The 22,591-nt window shown below is 38.5% G+C and overlaps 1 protein-coding gene across 1 annotated transcript in view; it reads left to right on the plus strand.

The window, feature by feature from the left end:
- LOC122789350 overlaps positions 1-22,591 on the plus strand; it is a 196,095-nt gene that overhangs the window by 35,746 nt on the left and 137,758 nt on the right. Inside the window, exons 2-3 of the mRNA XM_044056730.1 lie at positions 960-1,033; positions 12,557-12,729. Of these exons, the coding sequence (XP_043912665.1) occupies positions 12,583-12,729 (147 nt within the window). The 5' untranslated portion in view covers positions 960-1,033; positions 12,557-12,582. The remainder of the gene's footprint in view (positions 1-959; positions 1,034-12,556; positions 12,730-22,591) is intronic.

Raw genomic sequence — 22,591 nt, forward strand, 5'->3', positions numbered from 1 at the left:
GACATGCAGTGGTAGGTTATATTTGTTTAGCTAAAAGATGGTACAGTACTGAAGTAGTGATGATGACACTATTCCTCCATTCATGAGATGCCAGCATCACTGGTGGTAGTCTTGACCAAACTATTCCAGGCATCAGCTTTATACTGTAACGAGGTACAGCTCTTCCTCAAGAGCCTCCAGCTGTAAGGAGCATGCATAGTAGCACAGTTGTAGCTAGACCAAGCATATTTGCATGATGTGTACTATCTGAACACAGGCAAATGGCCATGCTCAAATCTGAGGCAAGCTCATTACTACTGCCTGAAATTTAAACCTTTCTGAATTACTCTACCATCCTATCCCATCTTGGTTTGCCTCATTACCCTATGCGGCACATCACTGTAAGGTCATTAGTATATAACATGGCCAAATGCATTATTTGGCCTAGGCAAGTTTTGTAGCTGGGTTTTTCAAACTGCACCTACCCTGCTCATGGCCATTTATAGTGCAAGCTCACTAACCATTATACATCAGATTTTTCTGAATCCAGCCCATGTTTACAAAGAACTGACAATGTAAGGTTGCAAACAGACTGTTTAAGACAGACAAGGTAATGTGAATAGTATTATTTTTGAAAAGAAAGAACTCTAACTTAAAATCTGTTTGCATGGAATAGAAACTGATTTTTGCACACAGAATTGGAGAGTTCTAGACATAGAGTACCCTAGAAATCCTTCCATCCATTCCAGTCTTTTTTAAGTAATAGCCTTTCAGTATGCTCATGTAGATTTTTAGGGGATGTTCCATATTTTGATTCAGAATTGTGCATTGTCCATCCTAATTCCTCCTAAAAATTTAGATTTTTTTGAGAAAAGATAGATTAAATTTAAGAAATATTGACAATAATTCATGTTTTTCATATTCTGAAGTAAAATAAATTTATGTTAATTCACATTATTTTATTCTTTCAACTTCTCCAGGTAGCAGTGCTGCTATTTTAAATAGCATACCTGATTGTTCCTGATAATTTCTGGATTTGTCCCTGATTCTGGAGGTAAGAGATTAAAAGCTATGGATAACTTGCTCAGATTTTCTAAGATGCTGGACTAAAATCATCTATTTTCTCTGGGATGCCTCAAGCTCTGAAAGCTGAGACTGGTTTGGCACTAGTTTCTTTTTTTGTTTTACATTATTATACTATCAATGAAAAAAGTATAACTGTAGTATATGACCTTAAGCAGTGCTGGCATTTAATTATTAGCCTAATATCTTTGTAAAATTATTCTATATCTGTAGTAGCAGTTAAAATTAGTGAGAAAAGACTTCCTACCATGAGTCATTCTGAACGTAGAATAGTAAGATTTGCATATTTTACCAAGAATGTTTTTTTTTCTGTCTGTTAACCAGTATTTTTCATTTATACATGTTCCATGGGTATGGTTTTGCTTTTTAATTTTGGGAAGCTTTTATCTGTGGCATATTATAAAAATACAGCTCCTAATGAGCTTTAATATAATGTCAGTTTAAGATGCTTCGGTAATACAGTCACTTTGTGCTTGTATGGAATGTTTCTCAGAAGCCTTTATTTTCATTGACAAAAAGATGTTTCTCTGCTTCTAAGAGATATTTTAATGTGTGTGTGTGTGATTTTTTTTTTTTACTTTGGTGACATACTTTTATTTTTTTTCCCATATGAAAATAGTTGTCTACAATGAGATCAAGAGGTGTAATAGGAGCACTGTTGGTGTGACCATTTCATTGATAAATACTATAGATTGGAACCTATGTTGAGAGTGGTATCTCTGACAGAAAATGATGTAGAAAGTATGAGGACAAGTTCTCTTACTGCAGAGAGTTTCAGACTGAGTTCAAAAGGGGTGGACTTCATTTTCTTGAAAGCACAAACCATCGAATCCCTATTTATCAAACTCAATGAATTGAAAGCTAAATTCAACAAATGATCTCTTCTGCAAGTTGTTTTGCGAGGGGACACTAACTAATTAGCCATCATTGAGAATTTGCCCTTTTCCCCACTATAGTGCAATCTCTGAGTTGGTACATTTAGTTTGGGTTATGTGGGGGTGCAGCCCCCACTTGGGGTTTTAAATTATGTGGTTATTATGACAGTCGCTAAGTTGGTCCACTTCTTAGTTTCCCAGGGAAAAAATGCATGGAAGTGATCATTCACTGAATTTAGCTTTTGATTTCTTGAGCTCAATAAATAGGTGTTCAATGGTTTGTGTTTTTGACAAAATGAAATAGACCTGCTCAAAAGTACTAATTTAGTTAGGAATGAGGGGCTAGTTAAGAAACTCTGTGGTCAAACTTGATTATGGCAAATTATTTACAGGAGTAGCTGCTTTATGTTCACATAACTGAAAATAAGGATGCTAAGTTTTACACATTTGATGACAAAAGGTCAATCGTCGAATACTGAGCAAATTAAAAATATATAGCCAGTTTTCACAGCAGCTGGGGTGATTTCTTCCCAAACATATGCAATCCGAATGTTTTATGTTAAGAAACGCTATCTTGCATCCATAAAAAGCTACAGTGTTTTTGAATTCCAAGCACATTTCCAGAGCCTAGTAGTTAGAGAAACATCTTTGTTAGGTCAGTGGAATGGAAAGAGGTGATAGCAAGGTCCCTTATATCTGCAAAGGTGCAGTTATATATTTATTTATGGATTCTAAAACAGAAGGCTTATGGAGGCCCATCTTAATTCTGTCATACTTTAATTTCACTGGGTACAGTGTTTCAGAATAGTGACTCATACCTCCTCCTAGTTCTAGAGTCATGGGTGTTGACTCTGGATTTGAAGGATGCATATTTTCTCATGCTGATGCTTAAGCTCCACTGGAGATTTCTGTGGTTTCAAGTATGAATTCAGTGCTTACCGGTTATAATGCTTCCCTGCTGCAAAGTGACAGCTCTTTGGGAACTTACCACATACCTAATCATGGCAGTGTAAACGATGATAGTAAAATGAATACGTATTTTCCGTTCCTTAAACGATTAACTTAGATTCAAGAACAGCACGTGGAGCATCTGGTGAGAGTTCCATTTCTAGACCTACTGGCATCAGTAGATTATATCTAAGGGATAGATACACTAGGGGTCCTTGTTAGGCTTTGACAACCAGACTTATTTTCTTTTAAATGACAAGATGCATTTCTGGTAGGCAGTCCTCTAAAATCTAAACCTACTAAACCGATGTTCTCATTTTTGGAGAAATGGTACTAGTATCGCTCAGTGAGTTCCTATTAGATGTTCGACAGCTTAGTTTGTCGAATGCCTAATTATCGACACCTAAGCGTCGAAACTTTAAAATCGCAAATGGCCACATATGCAAATTCTTTCCTCGGGAAAGAATTTGCTTGGCCGTTATCAGGGATTTGCCCTTTCCCCAATGTAGAGCAATTTTGGAGTTGGTATATTTAGTTGGGGTGGTGGGGGACACGGCCCCCCACATTGGTGTTTAGAAGTTTATTTTATTTCGTGAAGGCTTAGCAAATTCTTTCCCGTGGAAAGAATGGCCATTCACAATTTTTAGGTTTCGATGCTTGGGTGTCAATGTTTATACCTTCAACAATCTAAGCTTTCAATGTAGTAATATAGACGCTCGCTCAGTTACTTTGCAGGTGGTTCTGTCCTGCCAGAGATGTGTAATTTTGGCCAGAGATATTCCTTTCAGAGAGTGCATGATTCAGCCATTTTTGTCCACATAACATTTTGGAAAGCAGGATTGTGTCCCACTTTGGTGGCTTCAAAGTACCTTAACACTGGCCCTTTTGCTTGGACAGCCAGTCAACCCAGCAGCTTTTGTTTGAATCCCCCATAAACTGGGTAAATAACTACTTATGGTTTACTTGTTGACAGTGCAGATGTGAAATCTTCACTGTGTTTCACTAATTTTCAAGATATGTACTTGCACCATGGCTGGAACAGGCTGTCAGGATGAGGAGCTAGTCATTCTGTTTCAGTGCAGAGCATTATATTTAATGTCACAGCATGTGCTGGAGGTAGTGCATATGCGCTCCCAAGTACAGGAATGTTGGAGCAAAAAAAATGATAACATAGAATGGAAGAGAAAATAAACTCATTTTTATATCCAAGCAAAGATAGTCTCTTAAATCATCTGCTGATAATTATAACAGATGCCTTTTTAACGTATCAACTGAACTGTTAGAACTTTCCCTCAACCAGGATAGTATAGATACATTTGCTTCCAAGAAATGTACCACCACCACACCACTATGTTTATTATCACTGACAGTAGGCTTATAGGTTCATAGGTGGTTACTAGGTATTCAGTCCAGGAGAACATTGACGAGTCTAGGCCAATTTACAGATTGCTCTGACTGTCTAGTTGATTGACTAGCTCAGATTCATATAGTAGGTAAATGGAAGCTCAGGAATCAAACCCTGTGGTAAAAGAAGCATCTCAGTAACAGTTCATAGCCTCAGAGTTAACTGCTACTTTGTTTTTGGCTTCTGGCTTGTAACAAACTTTATGGAACAATCTGCCATAAGATGACCAACTTGGCTACACCAGACATTTCTTCATCCTGTACACTTGACTGTCCCAGGTACCTGCAGTTTCCTCCACCTTGGGGCTCTTTAGGTATCTCAGACTGCCTCCATTGATAATCCCTAAAATCAGTGGGTGGCACCAAGATTTCCTTCCTTAGGTACATAGTGGGTGTGACGATGTGAGGTATTGCCAGCTATGCCAGGAGAAGTGGGACAGTGGATGTGTAGTATATGCCAGCATAGCTAGCTGGAGTTTTGTAAAGAATTATATGTCATTTGAATATTAAACTGATTTGTACAGGTGCTTGTGTTGAAAATGTATTTGTAAAGCTGCTTGTGCTACAAATGTACCAACAGTGGGTTCTGCTGGACAGAAAAGAAATGCATCAGTATGTCAGAATGATTGTAACTGTTGAAATTAATATATTGTAACAGAGGATACTGGAAAAAAGAGGGTAATCTCAGTCCAGCTAACTTCTGAAAAATAGCCTGAAATTAAATTACCCGGTTTAGGCCATAAATACTGTATCTTACAGTTCTGATTGTAGCCAGAGACAAAATGTCTGCAAAAAACAGGACTAGGGATCTTACTGTATTGTCCTTAGGGTGAACTAATTGCTACCCTGGAAGGGTGGAAGTTTTTGAAATGGTTTTATAGCTTCCAGATTTATAACACATCTTAGCAAAGCTCTGTGTGTGTGTATTATGACACATACATGTTAGATTCTGGCTCAACTTCTACTAAAGGGGGTAGTGTAAGAACCAGAGTTAGCTGACCAGATGTATATAATGTCATTCTGTAATCCAGCACCAAAATGATGTTTTAATACTAGATGAGACATAAGTCTCAGAACAGTCTGTTTGTGAAACCTGACAAGAAGGAATACCACTCACCCACGTCATCTTGCCTTGCTCTAGAAAGTGAACTAGAGCACAGCAATTCTTTAGATCAGTCAGAAAAATATAGTGAGATTAGTTAAATATTATTTTTCTGTAACTGTGTGACTCTTTCTATCATTGTTATTTTTAATATTTTGTGGTTCTGAAACTCTGGTGTTTATTGTAAATAGATATTTAGTATTTCCATGTTCTTTTATTATTTATTATAAAATATATTTAAACTATTAATTGTGGCTGGTCCTTTAATCTCTGAGAATACTTATATTTGGTGACTGCTCTGGCTGTTCATGAAAGCCTTATCACATCACCCAAACATTACCATTTGCATTAATATTAATTTCAGTCAGTATAATTGGGTACCCTTGTAAAAGCCTTAGAGTAGTTGGCTTTGAGGTGTCTGGTGGCAGTGTAACTACCTTATAGTCTGTGCAGAAGGGGGCATAGCTAGTAAATCTGTGCCAGCCTTTCCCAGGTGTGTGTGTGAAAATCAAATCTCAAAGAGTGTGTGTGTGTGTGTGTGTGTGTGTGTGTGTGTGTGTGTGTGTGTGTGTGTGTGTGTGTGTGTGTGTGTGTGTGTGTGTGTCAGCTGCTTGAAGCAGGGACACAAAACACTGGTTTCACAGAGAGGGTACTGGAGGGCCTGGCTTGGACACTCAGCTGAGGACCCAACCCTACAGCTGTACCAGTAGGGAGTTTCATTGGGGATCTGGAGAGAGAGAGAGAGGGAAGACCCAGCCCCTGAATAGACTGTGTGCCCTTAAGGGAAATTTTGCTTGATACAGAGAGATGCAGCTGGAAATACTGGGTGTATCCATTTTTGTTCTAACTGAATGTCCCTCTCCAGTGCCAGTGGTGAAGATTGAAGCTCCTTGATTACTGTCCCAGAGTGGGGACGTCACATTAGGTACTTCTGAAAGGGTCACCATGAATAATAAGTACAGAGAAAGAGGATGGTATACATGCAATGAATTCTAGGGCCTTAGACCAGCAAAAGTAATTATTCGTAGAAAGGTTTGTCAGCTCATGGAGAAGATTACTGGAGGTGGTTGTTTAGGGAGAAGCAATACTAATGCATTCAAGAGAGCATGTGACAGGTGGAGAAGGGTTAAGGGGAGAACAGGAATGGAGGGAAGGTAAAATGTTTAAGGCACTTACTAGACTAGATAGGCTTAGTGTCTCCTGCCATAAAGCAGTTTATAAGGTTTCTATTATTGCTTTTAAGAACTAGAATCTAAATTCTTCCCTGGTTTAACTCCTCAGTCCCTTACAGATAAGAAGGAACATGTAGTAGGAAATGCATTGTCTAGACTGCTAGTAGTCTAATCAGCCTAGTATACTTCTATGAATCTATGAATCTCAGAGTCTTTAGATGTGTATAAGGAAAAATAAAATACAGAATGCTTTGGCTAAACATATTTCAGAATGTCCAGCACACAGCTTTAAATTTAAAGTAATAGACCAAATCACACAAGATGGAAGGGGAGGCCCTGAGCCACTTTTATTAGAAAGATTAGGGTTATTGTGGCAGTTGAGATTAAATGCAGGAGCACACCCCAGGTTAAATGAGATGAGCTGAATGCAGTGTATTTTAAAACGTAAAAGTGTGACTAGATAGTGTCAATATGTATATAGACATGTAACATATTACAACATGTGGTAATATTATTTTACATTTGGTTTTAGTAAATAATAACTTTCAGCCATCTGGCTAAAATGTGAATGAAGTATGGTTTGGGAACAGTAGGGTTAAATAAATAAAAAACGGGGATGAATTTATTACTGGAAGAAAATGGTCACATGACAGATTTTTAAAGTATTTATATGGAGTGTTTAGCATGGTGATTTTATCTGATGAAGTTTTGATACTTGGCAAAATGAAAAGCGCTTAATAAACACACTTTTTTGTGGAATTACTGGTTGCTTTGGACTCTCTCCTTTAGTAACTGTTCATTTGTGGAATGTTGTAACAGTTTGTGCAGAGTTTTTTATCTGAAATCTAGGCAGGAACAAATTGTGATTACATACCAGAGAGATGGCCATGAGAGCAAATTCAAAATGTTCTGAAATAGACTCTACTAAATACTATAGACCTTGTTTATGCTATGACAGACCCTTGTACAATATTAAGAAAAATGTTCTACAGTTCTGGATACACTATGCCCAAACAAAAAGAAGACATGGACATACATATCCCCTTGGCTCACAGTAGAAATTAAAAACAAAATTAGAACCAGAGACCGTGCCTATAAGACCTGTTAAAGTTACCCCACTTAACACTAACTACATCAAATCTTCCTTAATTTAAGAAAAGCAACCAGGATAGCTGCAAATACTGCAAAAGCAATGTTTCTTGTACAGAAACACCTAGGCATTTCTGGAAAGAAGTAATGCAGATGACAAGCACAATCATTAATCCTCTTCCTTCTAAGAATCAACTAACAAACACTAACTGCTCCACTTTTGCAAATAGCTATGCCTGTATTGTACTAATTACAATAAATGATAGCAAATATGCTTTCTCACCAACTATCCTAACACATTTCAGCATGAAGGTGGTACTTCCCCTCACTTATATCTACTAGTCTATTTTGCAGCAACCTTTCACTTCTGCCAAACAGATTAAGTCTGTTCTTAAACTGAGCAATTTAGGTAACTTAGGTTCCAAATACAGTAAAATGCTTCCTAATTTCATAAGACGGTTTTCCAATAAAATAGCTGTGCTTATCCATATCTTCAACCTCTCACTGCCAGCAGCCACCATCCCTTCAGCATTCATGCACTCTGCAATAATCTTTCTCTTCATGATCACAATACCCAGTGGCCCGAAAGACTACAGACTCATCTTTAATCTCTGTCCTATTACAAAAATTATTTGAAAAATTGCAATGCAGGCAACTACTAAACATTGATAGTTATAGTCTCTATGCAATGCACAGCATGTCTTTTGTAATCACTTTAGTTTATGTGCTGCCTTCATAAAGGTCCACTTCTCTTCCTCCTCTTTGTAAATGATATCCCTCTCGAACTCCCATATCTTAACTTTGCAGATGATATTCTTCTCCTGCAATCCAGTACAAACCACACTGACCTGCAAAACAAGTTGCAAGATAAATTCACCCAACTTCCTCTAATGAATTACTAATTAACTGCAAAAAAAAAACAATGTTCTGGTCTTTTCCACAGCAAAGGAAATATGCACTACTCCTATCATTCTCATATTAGATCAGAATGGGAATACCATTCCTAACATCACTGAACAGAAATATCCAGGTCTTACACTTGACCCTTCCCTATCCTTTATAATACAGACAGATGCTCTCTCTAATAACACCCTAATGCAATCAAACCTTTTCTGCAAAATCAGCCATCTTCTCTTGCCAACTGCTTGATTAGCTATAGCTAAAAACATACTAATAACCCAACATGTCTACATCTCCCATTTCTGCTGCTGCATTCAGCTCATAGTACAGATTCATTTCAGGTTGCAGACTATTAAATCTGTGGAGTCATCTTTTTAGTGGACCCTTTTATGCACAACTACAAGCTTTTTGAAAATACAAAATGGCTAATCCTGTGCCCAATAGGGCAACACTTCTCCTAAGTGCCCATATCTTAAAGATACTAAAACTAGGTCATTTCAAGATATCAGCTATGATCTTGGAAGCTTCCAGGGCAGCAATCTCAGCTTGCGCTATTCTTTGTTTTTTCCCTGACAGAAGTTTTAAATATTCTCTAGACTGGGATCTGCACAAGGAACCACTTGCTTACTGAAGTTAGAAAGCAGGAAACCACTATATGTTTTAAGAATGATCTGAAAGACCACCTCCAAATAGAATTAAATATTTTAAGAATGTTCTGAAAGGCCACCTCCAAATAGAATCTCCATGCACTGCTACCATAACAATCGCTGATCTTCCACTTCTACATACTATACTTTAAGGAGTCAAGACAGTTGCCAAGATGATATTGATAGGATATTAATAAAATAAGAATATTGTATTCTGTGTACAAATATCGTAATGTTCTTGTACTGTACTTTATCTCTGAACAGTTTTACATTTGTATTTATAACGGTTTTGTGATAAACTGTGTCGCTTCATCATTATCATCAATCTTCTTTTTCCCATTTTCTGCATGGGGTTTGGGTATCGTGTTAACTGTCACCATCTTTCTCGATTCAGTGCCACAGTTCTGCCTTCTTTGACACTCATGCCTGACTGTCACAGATCTTCTCTCACACAATCCATCCACCTCTTTGTTGGCTGTCCTCATTTTCTCTTACCTTCTTCCTGTCTGCGGCAAATCTTTTTCACGAGATTGTCTTCTGCTTTTCTGCTTGTGTATCCAAACTACCATAATCTGTTCTCTTTGATCTTTTCTGCAGCTGGAGCTACTTTGGCTTCTGCTGTTATGTCCTCATTTCTTCATCTGTCCCACAGTGCATCCTACCACCCTTCTCAGGCACTTCATTTCCATCCCCTCTAGCTTTCTTATCTGCTCTGCCTTTACTGTCCAGGTTTCTGTACCATACAGTAATACTTGTCACACAACTATCTTGCACTCCTTAATTTTCACCTTCTTCGGCATTCTTCTGTCATAGACTACATCTGAGACTCTATGTCAGCTGGCTGCAGCCATTCTGATTCCAGCTTTGACTTCTTCATTCAGACCTCCCTTCTCCTCAACCACCCCTCCTAGATACTTGAAGCTATTAACCTGTTTCACTGTCTTCTCTTCTATCTCAGTTCTCAGCTTCTTCTGATTTCCCCAGTTTGCTGCCATTTCCACTGTCTTATCTGTAGTTAGTTTCATCCCATGTGCCTTCAGTTTTGCATTCCATTTCCCTATTATTTGCTTTGCTGAAGTTCTAGCTCAGAGTCTGCCTGTACTGCCACATCATCTGCTTACAGCAGCTTTATTGATCCGTCCCATCCAACCTGTTTGCTAATGTAATATACCAAGCTGACACAATGTGACACCAAAAACTTGCAAATGATAAACCGGCTCAGTGAGAGAGAGTCACTCTGATGATGCCTGACTATGTATGTGGGTGAAAGCGCTAAGTTATCTGTTTACATGTACAGGAATATTATGTGTTTTTTCGTTCTCTTGGTCTATTAAAGTTTGCAGTGTCTGAGGAGCTGAGACGGTTTATCATTTACAAGTGTTTGCTAATGTAGTCCATCACCAGTATGAACAGCAATGGGCTCAGAGCTGTACCCTGATGTACACCCACACCCATAGGGAACCTCTCTGTGAGGCCGAACACTGTTCGTACTTGAGTCATTGGGTCCTTATGCATAGCCTGCACTAATTCTGCCAATGTTTCTGGGACTTCAAACCACAGCAGTACTGCCCAGACCAGCTTTCTTGGGACCTTGTCATATGGAATGCCCAGTTGGACTCTCTCTTCATCTCTAGCATCTTCTCAAGTATCTGTCTCAATGCAAACATTGGGTCACTTGTGCTGCATCCTGATATGAATCCAAACTGCTCATCTCCCATCTTACATTCTACTACTCTGCATATCCATTTATCAATCACCTACTCCAGAACTTTCATGCAATGTGATAGCAGTTTGATGCCTCTGTACTGCCCACAGTTGTGGATGTCCCCTTTGTTCTCATCTGGGATACGCCTTTCTGTCTACACTGCTATTAGTACCCTCAGGAGCCATTTTTCTCCTATCTCACCCAGCATCTTTATCATATCTGCTGTGACCTCATCTGAGCCTGCTGCTTTCCCTGACTTCATCTTCCTTAGTGCTGTTCTTACTTCTTCTAGGGTGGGCTCCTCTTCTTCTCTCATCATAGGCTGAATGAAGAAAACCACACAGAAGCTGTACTGCTCTTAGAAACAGCCTACAATGAGAGAAGAAGAGGGGTTTCTTGGATTGACTATTGACTATTTATAATAATTGAGACAGGATAGGCAATGGTATTGGCTGCTCTTTTTAGGTACTTGCCTGGAAGGTCAGCAGCTGAAGAAGAGCATGGTTTAAGATTGTTTAAGAGTATCTTAGTAGAAACACAAACCACAGACCCCAGCTAGCACTCAAATCCAGCAAAAGTCAAAATGTATACCACACAGAAAACACAGAAGGATCCAAGGCAGCAAGGAATTCCAGTATAACTTTCGTTTAATATAGGACAACCAAATACATAAGTGCTTTCATAGCAAAGCTACTTCATCAGATGTATACCATATATAATGGGTTATGTATGTGTCTTGGTATACATCTGATGAAGTAGCTTTGCTACGAAAGCGCTTATGTATTTGGTTGCAAAGCATTCTGAAGTTTAAGATACTGGGATGTTTTATATTTTTGCCATTCTTTCCATGCTTTTTCTCTATCCTTCATTAGCATTCTACTCTTTTTGGATAGACATATTGCATTATTTGTTTCCAGTCTCTTCCTTCTAGGAGGTCCATCGCTATTTTGGATATTTAGAAAAGTTATACTGAATTAATTTATGGCATTGTCTAAGGGGAGGATTTTTAGGAAGTTCCATTTAATAGATGATAGTGTAGTAATGAGCATTCCTGGGTTAAACTCGAAAAGGTTGCATATGGTTTTATAAATATGCTGTTTAACTGGATGCGTGAGATGTCTGGTCATATAGATTGGGAGATGATCACAGAGAGAGGCTGGCATTGTACCTGTGGTGGAGTACATACAAGAGTCTGATACTAGGATTCAGTCTAATTAATAGGGAATTTGTGTGGGGCTATTAATTAGCTGTGTGAAACCATCCAAGTTCATGCTAGATTAGGGGAGTTAGAGTTTATGTCCAGACAATTGACATTCACATCACCTAGTAGTATTTCTTCTTGTGGAAATGTTATGAATATCCAGTGTAGGATATCTTCCAGTATATCTGCATTGTCGCCATGAGGGTAGTACATAATTATTTATAATTGTTTATTTTGAGGAAAGTAATAAGAAGCTCTGCTGAACGGATTTTTGGTATTGGTTTGCTGTAAGGAAAAATGTGGTAGGTGTTAGGAAATATTAAATCAATACCACACCACCTTTCCTCTTTATACGCTTATTATGGATGATATTATAGCCAGGAGGTATAACTTCGGATTTGTTTGTTTGGTTAAATACTTTATTTTACAGCTGCTGGCATTTGTTTTACAGGATTGCATTGTGTTTCAAGGACCAAAATGGATGCTGAATATCTGAGAAAACATGTCGGCAAGTGCTTAGTAGAGGGACTGGCAGAGATTGCAGAGAAACGACCTTTGGATCCCATTGAATACCTTGCTTTTTGGCTCTATAAGTACAAAGATAATGTGAACGAGGAGGAAGAGGTACTTTTGTCCATATTTATTGTATCAGTTTTATCTAGACTCTTCTGATTCTCTTTAGTTAATGCATTTGACCGTTTTAAGAGTTTATAGTGTGCATTTGTATTATCAGTGAATAACCCATGTGAATGCATTAATTTCTGTCATTATATTTCTTATTTTACTTTTTAGTCATTTGTGTCACTGACCCCACAGGTTAGACTATTTTATTTTTCTTAATTTTACAATTTGTTTACTGGGTAAGTGAGCTGGTCCAGTGATCCTTTTGAGTCAGGATCCAGGTACAAAAACACTGCAAAATCAATATAAGAAAAAACAAACATATGCAGTTTGTACAGAACATATGTAAATATACTAAATCAAATGAAACATTTAAGATTAAATATCTGTAAGTAAGTAGAAATGGCAGTTTACATTGTTAGTACCAATGTATTCTATATACAGTTGTGTACAAGGAGGTCAACATATGTACTTTAAACAAGGAGGTGGAAAGCAATTGGATGCTGAGTAGAACCTTTATAAAACAGTGATGGACAGTGGTCATCCAAAAATCCATTTTCATGACTTGGTTTCCATATAGTTTCCTTAAACTGATCCCTGTGCACCAGCATATTAGCTGTTTTCTTCACCTTCACTCTTACAGTGTTTCCCATCTACCCAAAACAAGAAGGCATCTTGTGACTGTTATGGCATCTGAAACTGCCAGCACCCCTTTTATGATAAATAGGTCAATTTCTAGTAGTTAATCAGTTCAGCTACAGGATCTGGTATCTGACCTGAAGGCTACTGACTTTAATCAAGTAAATGAGATCTGAGATAATTTGGTACAAGCAGAGGATTATGGATAAAGGAAGGAGCCTGAACCTTGGATCCAAAGTCTGAAAATGGCTGATGTCAGATCTAATTGGATCCGAATACCGATACCCACTAATTGAGGATGGATGGAAGCGACAATATTGGATCATATGGATTTATGTTGAAGTCTACTAGTCTGTTAATACTTTAATACAGTTCACAATAATCTTTTCAAAAAAGTAATTATGTTAAATAGGTAGGGCCTGCTTTTGATGAAATTAATTTGGAAGATCCAGAGATAAAACATTTTCAGTGTCTAAGGTGATGCTGTCAGAAATGACATATTCCCTAGCTTTACATATAAGGTGCTTAAGATAGTTAGAGATTGGGTCACTTTTATGTAAGGGTATTACAGTGGCTGTTTTCAAGGCTTCAGAAATTTAACCCATAGAATGGCTTAGGCTGAAGAGGTTCAAATGGTTCAGATAGGCCATATATGGCACTAGTTATCAGCCATCCTGGTATGTTATACTATCTCATAGACATCATGTTCTCAGCTTTTGAGAGGGCTAAGAAAACTTGTTCCACATTAATTATAGTGGCTAGCTGGGATAATTGTAGGTGGAATAAAACTTGCACTAAGTTTGTCAGTTAGAATGTTCAGTATTTCCAGTGGGCCTAAGTAAGTGGTGTCACTGTGGATAAACTGATAATATTGCTGAGAGTTAATTCTTAAATTCTTGAAACAAGTAAAGTATTTATAGCTGTTGTTAAATCTTAAGCTTCCTGCACTCTTTAGTTCTTTGTTAGCTCATTTAATTGAACTCTAAGTGGGAATAATGTGATTTATGATACACATTAAATAATTTATTCCTCGTTACATAGTTTATACATGTATTCCACTAAGGGGCTTAGTTTTGAATTTCACAGTATACTCGATGCAGGCAGGGACTGCCTTCAAGAGCAAGTACAAATCAAAAGCTTAAGTAGTCATTTTGGTAGTGTGGTCAGGTGAGGGGGGATTACAGTGGAATTTCATGAAATCATCAAGTAGTTGTACAAAGTTAGTTTTGGTAAGGTATCTGAATACAGATGTATAAACAATGGAAGTGCAACCAGTATTAACAAAAAAAATCATTGATGTATGTTTTGATTTTATGAAGGAAAATGACACAGATGGATGTGTGCAGGAAGAACCCACATTAGTGTGGACAAGATCAAGGTTATTTAGTACAAGGGCTGATTGTTTTTTTTCAAGGAGTCAGTATTTATAATATTAAGGAAACACTGGGCATGCTTTCCCATTGTGATGTAGGCCAGACATTTAATTGATGGATAGTTAAATTTGTCAAGTAGAAATGTGTTTTGACTAATGGGAATTTCAGCTAGGGTATTAAGAGATGTATCATGATTGGTAAGGGACATGGAAAGTGATGTACAAGCAGTCTCCACTGCTACTCATTCCTCCACAAGAAATTATCCCAAGAACTTAATCAGAACTGACACCATGTTCAAACATTCACATGACCAGTGAATGAAATGAATATCTAAATGACATCATATATTATTGTTTAAAGACACAGTTAAACTGTTTCCAGTAATTAATACAGCCGTACCCCATGGACTGAATGATTCCATTTCTATTAATTGTGTTTTAAAATTATGTGCTGCAAAAATGTGATTTTAAGTAAGTATCTCATATATTTAATTTATCTATATACACATGCGTATGCTATGGTTTTATATAAATGTTATAAATTAATTACTGACAACACATCAGCTGTGTGCTTAAACAGTAATAAGTGATGTTTATTTGTTTGTGTCTTTTGGCTTTTCCCGGTTAGGGGTCGCCACAGTGGAACTCCAGTCCGCTAATGATTGGTAGTGGATTTTTACGTACCTGGTTACCAGCCCTGACGCACAACCTTGAACGAAGGCATGCCCCATTCATGTATGCCTCCACACAGAAGACGCTCTAGCTGAAAATCGAACGGGGCAACGTCTTGCTATGAGGCAACAATGCTACCGCAGCACCACCACCGCAAGTTAAACAGTAATAAGTGATGTAATTTAGATATTTATTTATCTGAAGTGGATGTTAGTTCTGATGAAGTCCTTTGAATAACCTCTTTTGGACAAAAAGTGCTCAACTTTACTTTCATTAAAATTCATTCAGATTTATTGGTGACTTGATGGACTCAAGTTATCAGTGTGCATTTTTTGGTTATTGATTTTTATACATGCTATGCATGTTTGTTTGACTACTTCTAGTGATCTACAACTAGGTAAACAATGGTAATTAACATGGATTTTGATGAGTTGAAATTGTAGGTCACGTGGAGCCTATTGAGAAATATTGGTTTCACCAGTGCTGCAATGAATACTCATTGCATGTAGACCATTGGGTTTTGGATCTTTACAGCTTATTGCACTCCGTTGCATTGCATGATATTAATTGTCTATAGCTCTATAATGTCAACTTTTATTCTTTTCACTGTCACAGGGGAAGCTGGAGCCTATCCTAACAAACAGCTGGTGTAAGGCAGAGAAACATTCCTAAATGAGACATCAGTCCATTGAAGTAGGCACACTAACTCACACATACAAACACACACACAGTGCAAAAATTAATACAGACAGTTTACAGACTTGCATGACCACTTGATCATGGGAGGGACATGTAGGTTTTGCACAGAAGGACACCAACTGGGAAATGAACTGGAGAACCAAGTTTTGTAAGGCAGATTCACTAACCCTAAAACACTGCTGCTGTAGTAATTCTTTAATATGAGATTTATTTAAGCCATTGATTGTCTTATCATATTGGAGAACTGCTGCTTACATTGACCATTTCAAGCAGATCCCAGTTAAATTACTTCACAATTAAAACAAAGTTTAAAAACAGAAATCAAGATATAAAGTATAAAAGCAGAGATTATACCAAAACATTACTAGATCAAGGAACTGTGGTATTATAGTAATCGAAAGTTAACATCAACATAAAACAAAAGTAAAAAGAAATGGAAGATCTCAAGGAGGAAGGAGTAGATTGGATGAAAGATGCTTAGGTGATATGTCCTTTTTGGCAGAAGGTGCAACAAGACTTTTTGAAAAAGTATTTTTTTAATTATTTACAGAAGCTGGGGTATGAAGTGAGTTCTTTTAGGTAGGAGGGGAAGACTGCCAAAGTATGGGGTCAGATTGAAAAGATGCATTTGGTATAGTATAAATTGGTTGTGGGGTTAAGGAGACTGTGGTTTGTTTATTTGTAACCTCTAAGATTATAGCTGTATGCTTTTTTCTGACTAATTTTGACATTGTCGGTATGCTTCAAGACATTAGTTTAGAGATAGATTCAAAGTAGGAGATCAGATCTGTGTTTTACGGGTAACCGCTTTGATTTAGATAGGGTGGTGCAATGATGCTACTTTGGGGAGAGTTAGAAATCAGTCTGCAAATTTTGTTAGTAAATGGTCAGCTATTATTAGAGTTCTTTTTGGAAGCTGGTGCTATAATATAGAGTCTATATTCTAGTTGATCTAGTAGGACCTATTTGTGCTGTGTTGCTGATACAGAAGTGATATTCTTGGACCTGAAGAGGATGGAGTTAACTTTGTTTTTTGATGTATAGTTGACAATTGTGGGTTTAGCCTAACTAAATGCCAAATTAATTGAAGGAGGAAATTTCCAATGTGTGGTTATTTAGGTTGGTGGGTGCAAAATTACATGGTCTTAGTTTAGAGGGGTTGTGCGTTAGTTTGTGATTAATAAGCCAGTTGCAGAGAGAGTAAATGTCTACTTGAAGCTGAGGTTGAATGAGAGAGAGAGAGAGAGAGAGAGAGAGAGAGATTGGGGCTGGATTTGTAGATTTCCATGCCATTTGCATATAAGGTCAGGGTTCTGTGCCTGGACAGCTCATCTTTGGCATCTACATTTCCGTAGTAAAAGCCAATACCAAAGGGCTCTGGCATACTAAGTTTGCAGATGACTCTAAGATAGGACAGTTATTGAATCCTCAAATTAGTTATCCATCCTACAGGAAGGTTTGTCTCATATGAATGGTGTCAAAACCATGGTCTGAAAGTAAATGCCAAAAAATTTATTATTGTATCCTTTGGGATGTCATCTACCCTGGAAACTATCACAGTCTCTATATTGTCCTAAGAGTTGAACCAGTTGTTTGGGATTTGGGAACATATGTGGACAGTGACATAACTTTTGACAAAAAATGTGCATGTTGTTGTAAGAAAGGCCTTCTATATTGCACACCTTATAAACAAAAGGATTGTGTCTAGATCTAGGGATGTCCTTGTCCCCCCACCCTTCCTTACTCAGCCCTCATTACGCCAGTCATTGAATATAATGCTTCCCTTTGGCTTATATCTGTCCAGACACATGCAGCAACTAGAATGCCTACAGAGATACCTTACTAAAGGGATACAAGGCCTAAACAACTTGTCCTACATAGACCAACTCAAAGCGCTGTCACTATACTCAGTATCCTACAGACTGCTAACAGGTGATCTGTGTCTGGCATATAAGGCATCCTTTGACCCATTACTGATAAATATAATGTACATCAGAAGTCAACTGGCATCAAATATACTTAGTCTAGGGAACTAAACTTCTTCTGCAACATCAGCAGAACAGTTTGAAGGGACAGCTATATTTCGTAGAAGATACCGGTTCTGTGGAACAGAACATAAAACAAAGTTTATCCCTGTCCATTTTCAAGTGCAATTTAGACCTATAGTTGGAAAACAGAAAATTTTACCCCAGGACTGCCACTGTACTACTAATGAACGGACAAACCTTCTAAATGCTTTATCCTATGCATGGGTCCCCTCAAATTATCTATGGTATGATCCCAGTTATTCTTATTAGGGGTAATATATAATTACTGACCATGGGATGGTTAAGGTCAGTCTATAACCAAGTGAGATGGGTGATGTGAAGCACAAAAATGGAAACTGGCAAGGATTAAAATGGCCCACAAGGGCAGCTAACCTAATACTTACCTATGAATGGGAGATAGGTTGAATGCAATTTTGTTAATAAAGATGGAAAAAAGAGTGGGGCAAGGATAGATTCCTGTGAGCCACCAGTGTGAAAGGAGGCTTTTTTCTGAAAGTGAGGGCCTTACTTTTACTTTGAAGTATTTGTTTGAAAAGGAAGTCTTAAAATCTCCTGCAACAACTGGAGAGACCGCAAAAGTACCTAATGAAGAGGATGCTAGGCCTTAAACAAATGTCTTACATGGACAGACTCAAAAAGTCTAGCTATTCTATGTCTCATATTGCCTACTAAGAGGTGATCTCTGCTTGACTTACAAAGCCATGTCTGACCCAGCTCTGTTAGAAATGCTACATCTAAAGAAATCCCAATCCCTCCCCACCACACGCTCCAGAAATCTCAACCTCATTACCATAGTCAATAGAACATGCTGGAGGGACAGATTCATAACCCAGAGACTGCCCATGCTCTGGAAGAGACTTCCAGTACATGTCAAGCAGAGCACCTCACTAGCCCTCTTCAAGAGAAATCTTGATGAGTAGATGGGAAATAGAAAGTTCACCCCGGGGATCACTCCAGTGGCTCTGCTTGATAGAGGCACTGAGAACTAACGTCAGGCAGCACAATGCCAGGGCACTTCTATGGATTATGCTTGTAAAAGCTGCAGGTCCATTAGCCTAGTACACACGTATGAACCTATGATATTCTGTAGTAGTCAATGCCTGTTTCTGACAGTTTGCCCAAGAAGAGGGAATCTTTGAGATCAAATGGTTTAGTGAGATCAATATAGAGAGTATCAGTGAGATTTGTGCTTGTCTATGTCTGCTAGTATAGTTGACATGATGCTTTGTCCTGTCCAGAAAAAAGCTGTGTTTCACAGCTAGCAGGCAGTATTGCAGAATGTATTCCATTAAGTGTCTGCATAAATTTTATTTTAGTAGTTTTCCTAAGGGGGAAAGAATGGAAGTTGGTCAGAACTGGGATGTATCTTTGGGCTGGGTTTGTTTTGGAAATGGTTTTATTAGGGCAGTGTTCAAGTTGTGGGGCATTATATTTCTGGAGATGCAAAGACTGTAGTTGTAGGTGTATAGGTAGTGAGATGTTCTCTGCAGAGATGTATAAACCAAGGGTATAGACTGAGTGATCTGTATGTGTGTGTGTGTGTGTGTGGGGGGGGGGGGTGTCAGTGGAACTGTGATGAAGTAATGAGGTAATTTCCTTTGACTTCATGGTTAAGGTAGAAAGGGGAGATGAATGGGGAGGGGGGTTGAGGGTGGATGAGTTGTTAGTTGGTTGGTGAGATGTTTACTTGGGGGAAGGAGTTGAATTATTTGAGGAAGTCTGAAGAAGAGTTTTTTTCTACATTGGATAACTGTTTTACATTGGTTTTCATCCACCTGTCAAGCTAACTTATTTACGAAAGCATTTAGGTTTACCTAGTAGAGAGAGGCCTGTTTGGTTTTATGACAGGCGGTCTTATGCCTAAGAATGGAGTATTTGACAAGGCTGTGCAGAGAGATATATAGCAAGTGTTATTTTCAGTTGTGGGGTTTTGCTTCCAATGTTTGCAGGCCTCATCTCTGAGTCTGAGAAGTTGTTTGAGCTCTGTAGATGTCCAGGTTTGGCTGGATTTATGAAGTCTTTTGATGATGGGGAAGAATTTATCTTGAAAGAGTAGTAGTGCTTTGGTAAGAGCATTAGTTACTGCATTTGTGTTTTAGTTTAACAGTATGGAATACCAGTCTTATATGTAGAGGTGGGCTTTTAGTTTTGCACTGCTGCTGATGGATCATGTTGATGATTACAGAGAAAGTGGGACTGAACAGGTTGACAGCAGTTCTGCCATTGTTAGATGCTCAGAGGGAAGCTTTTAAGGCTTCCAGTAATCCTTGTGATCCTGGAATAAGAGGCTTTCAGCGGGTAAGTTGATGAAGTCCAAAGTTATGCATTATATATGCTTACATAACAGGCTGGTGAAGCTAATGCATCTGTAGTTACCAGAGTCAGAAGACAGGTGACTTTTATCCCTCCATCCATAACCTCTTTTCCCAGTTTTACACGTGGGGTCAATGTATCATTTCAACAGTGACTTTATGTTGGTGTTATATAATTACAGAACTGTAGAATCTTCTGGGAGGGGAAATATTGCATCTCAACAAAGTTGGTACAGGAATTTAAGGAATGGGATCTGGGTATGCATGGACAGTAGCCTTACCTTCAACCACCATGTGCTTTCTGAGGAAAGAAAATTTTTCTTCAGGTTTCCCTCCAGTATGGTTTTCTTTTCTGAAGCTATAGCAAAGTGAAAGATTTGATCTCATGTTGTCTTTTTCATCCTTCTTTAACTGACGGGGTTTCAGATCCAATATCTGATTGATTTTGTCACTTCTGATGACTTGGATCCATAGCTCAAGCTCCTCCCCTTACCCATAATCCTCTTCAGTAAAAGCATTACCCCATATCTCATTTGTTGCTTATGTGAATGGATGTGATCTCTTATGGGTATTTTTTCTCAGGATTGGATGAGTTACATTAATATTTGTTCTCTTTTATAGTTTGTGTAGCATAAATTCATATATTTACATTCCTGGTTCTTCCTCCCTTTCTTAATATCTTAAAGAAAAAAAGACTGCTTATTTTCCATAGGGCTTCTATTCTCAAACTTTCCTTCATCTGCTACCTATGTTCAGGTACTCTAAGGAGTTACTATTGTTGGTAATAATTTTCCTTCATTTACCATCATTAGTAACTTTCTTTTCTCAACTGTCTTTTCTCTATTATTTTTAAATAATGCTGGACAAGCCAACTGGCTTTAAAACGTGCACCTCCCATGGGCACAATAAACAAACTCCAATGCCCACCAGGAGGATGTATATTGTTTGCTCTCTTCACATTTGGGTATGGACTGTGATATATGTGCAGATTTCAACCATTGTGCCCTGGTTGAATGCCACAACTTGGTTTTGAAGGGTCTTTTACCTTCTACATCTGTTTCTATGTCACTAGGATCTCTCCCTTGCAAGAAGCCTACTGAGAAGGCCAAAGAGGGTTCTTCAAGCAAGAGTAAGGAAGGATTGTTCCTCTTCCGCTGTTCCAGGTTCTTCTCCAACTGAATAAATTTCAAAATGTTCAGATCTGTCAGGTCCATTGAATTCAACAATCCAAGACTAAGTCACCAGTTCACTGCTCTTCCTCTACTCTGGAACTGATATTTTCTTGGATCCAGTCACCTTTCCTCCAAGAGACTCTGAGAAGTTGCTCCAGGCTTCCCTCCACCTCATCTTCTCTCAGGTTATCTAGAGGCCTAACTGAAGTGGATGTCAACAGGATGATGAGGAAGTTTCTTTGGGCCCAGATTCAGTTGGGAGTTATACCATCTCTGTCTCCCATTGGACCCATGAGCCTGCCATCAGCACATACCTTGTAGTCAACTCCTTCTCCAAACTGACCTCTGCTTTTGGAGCCATTGAACCCAAGAATCCTGAGTCTATTTATGTTAGATTAGAAGGCTTGGCTTTCCTCGACTCCAACTATATCTCTGATGCAGTCTGTTCTGACCTTGTTGGAGCCAGAGGGATCTTGAAGCTGAAGCATCAGCGCCAGATATGGTGGGTTTAGGGTCGACTCTGATACTCTCAGAGCCTCAGCACTGGACAGCTCATCTCTGATTTCTGCCTTGAGGGAGAGCCACAGTGATGCTGTGAACCATCATTGGCAGCTGTCTTTAGTTCCTGCAAGGGCGATTCTTGCCTCTCCTATTTTTTCAGCCATTGAGGTAGTACAGACAGTTTCTTCACCCTCTGTAGATAATATCTGATTACCACCCTCGGGTCTTCCCACTTCACAACTGTCTGCTGTGGTCTTGGAGCCTATACATCCTGTCACATTGGGGCAGCCGGTCCATACAAGTCTTGAGACAGTCCTCATTTAGGACTCACCTAACACTACTGAGTCCTCTCTGGAACATCCCACCAGAGAGCTACCTAGGAAATGTACATGCAAGGTGAGGCCCTTAGATTCCCCAGCTGAGAGCCAGTCGCTTTCAGTTCAGAACCCT

This window comes from Protopterus annectens, chromosome 14.part0, assembly GCF_019279795.1.
Source record: "Protopterus annectens isolate FY-2018-M chromosome 14.part0, PAN1.0, whole genome shotgun sequence".
In the NCBI taxonomy this organism is placed as follows: domain Eukaryota; kingdom Metazoa; phylum Chordata; order Ceratodontiformes; family Protopteridae; genus Protopterus; species Protopterus annectens.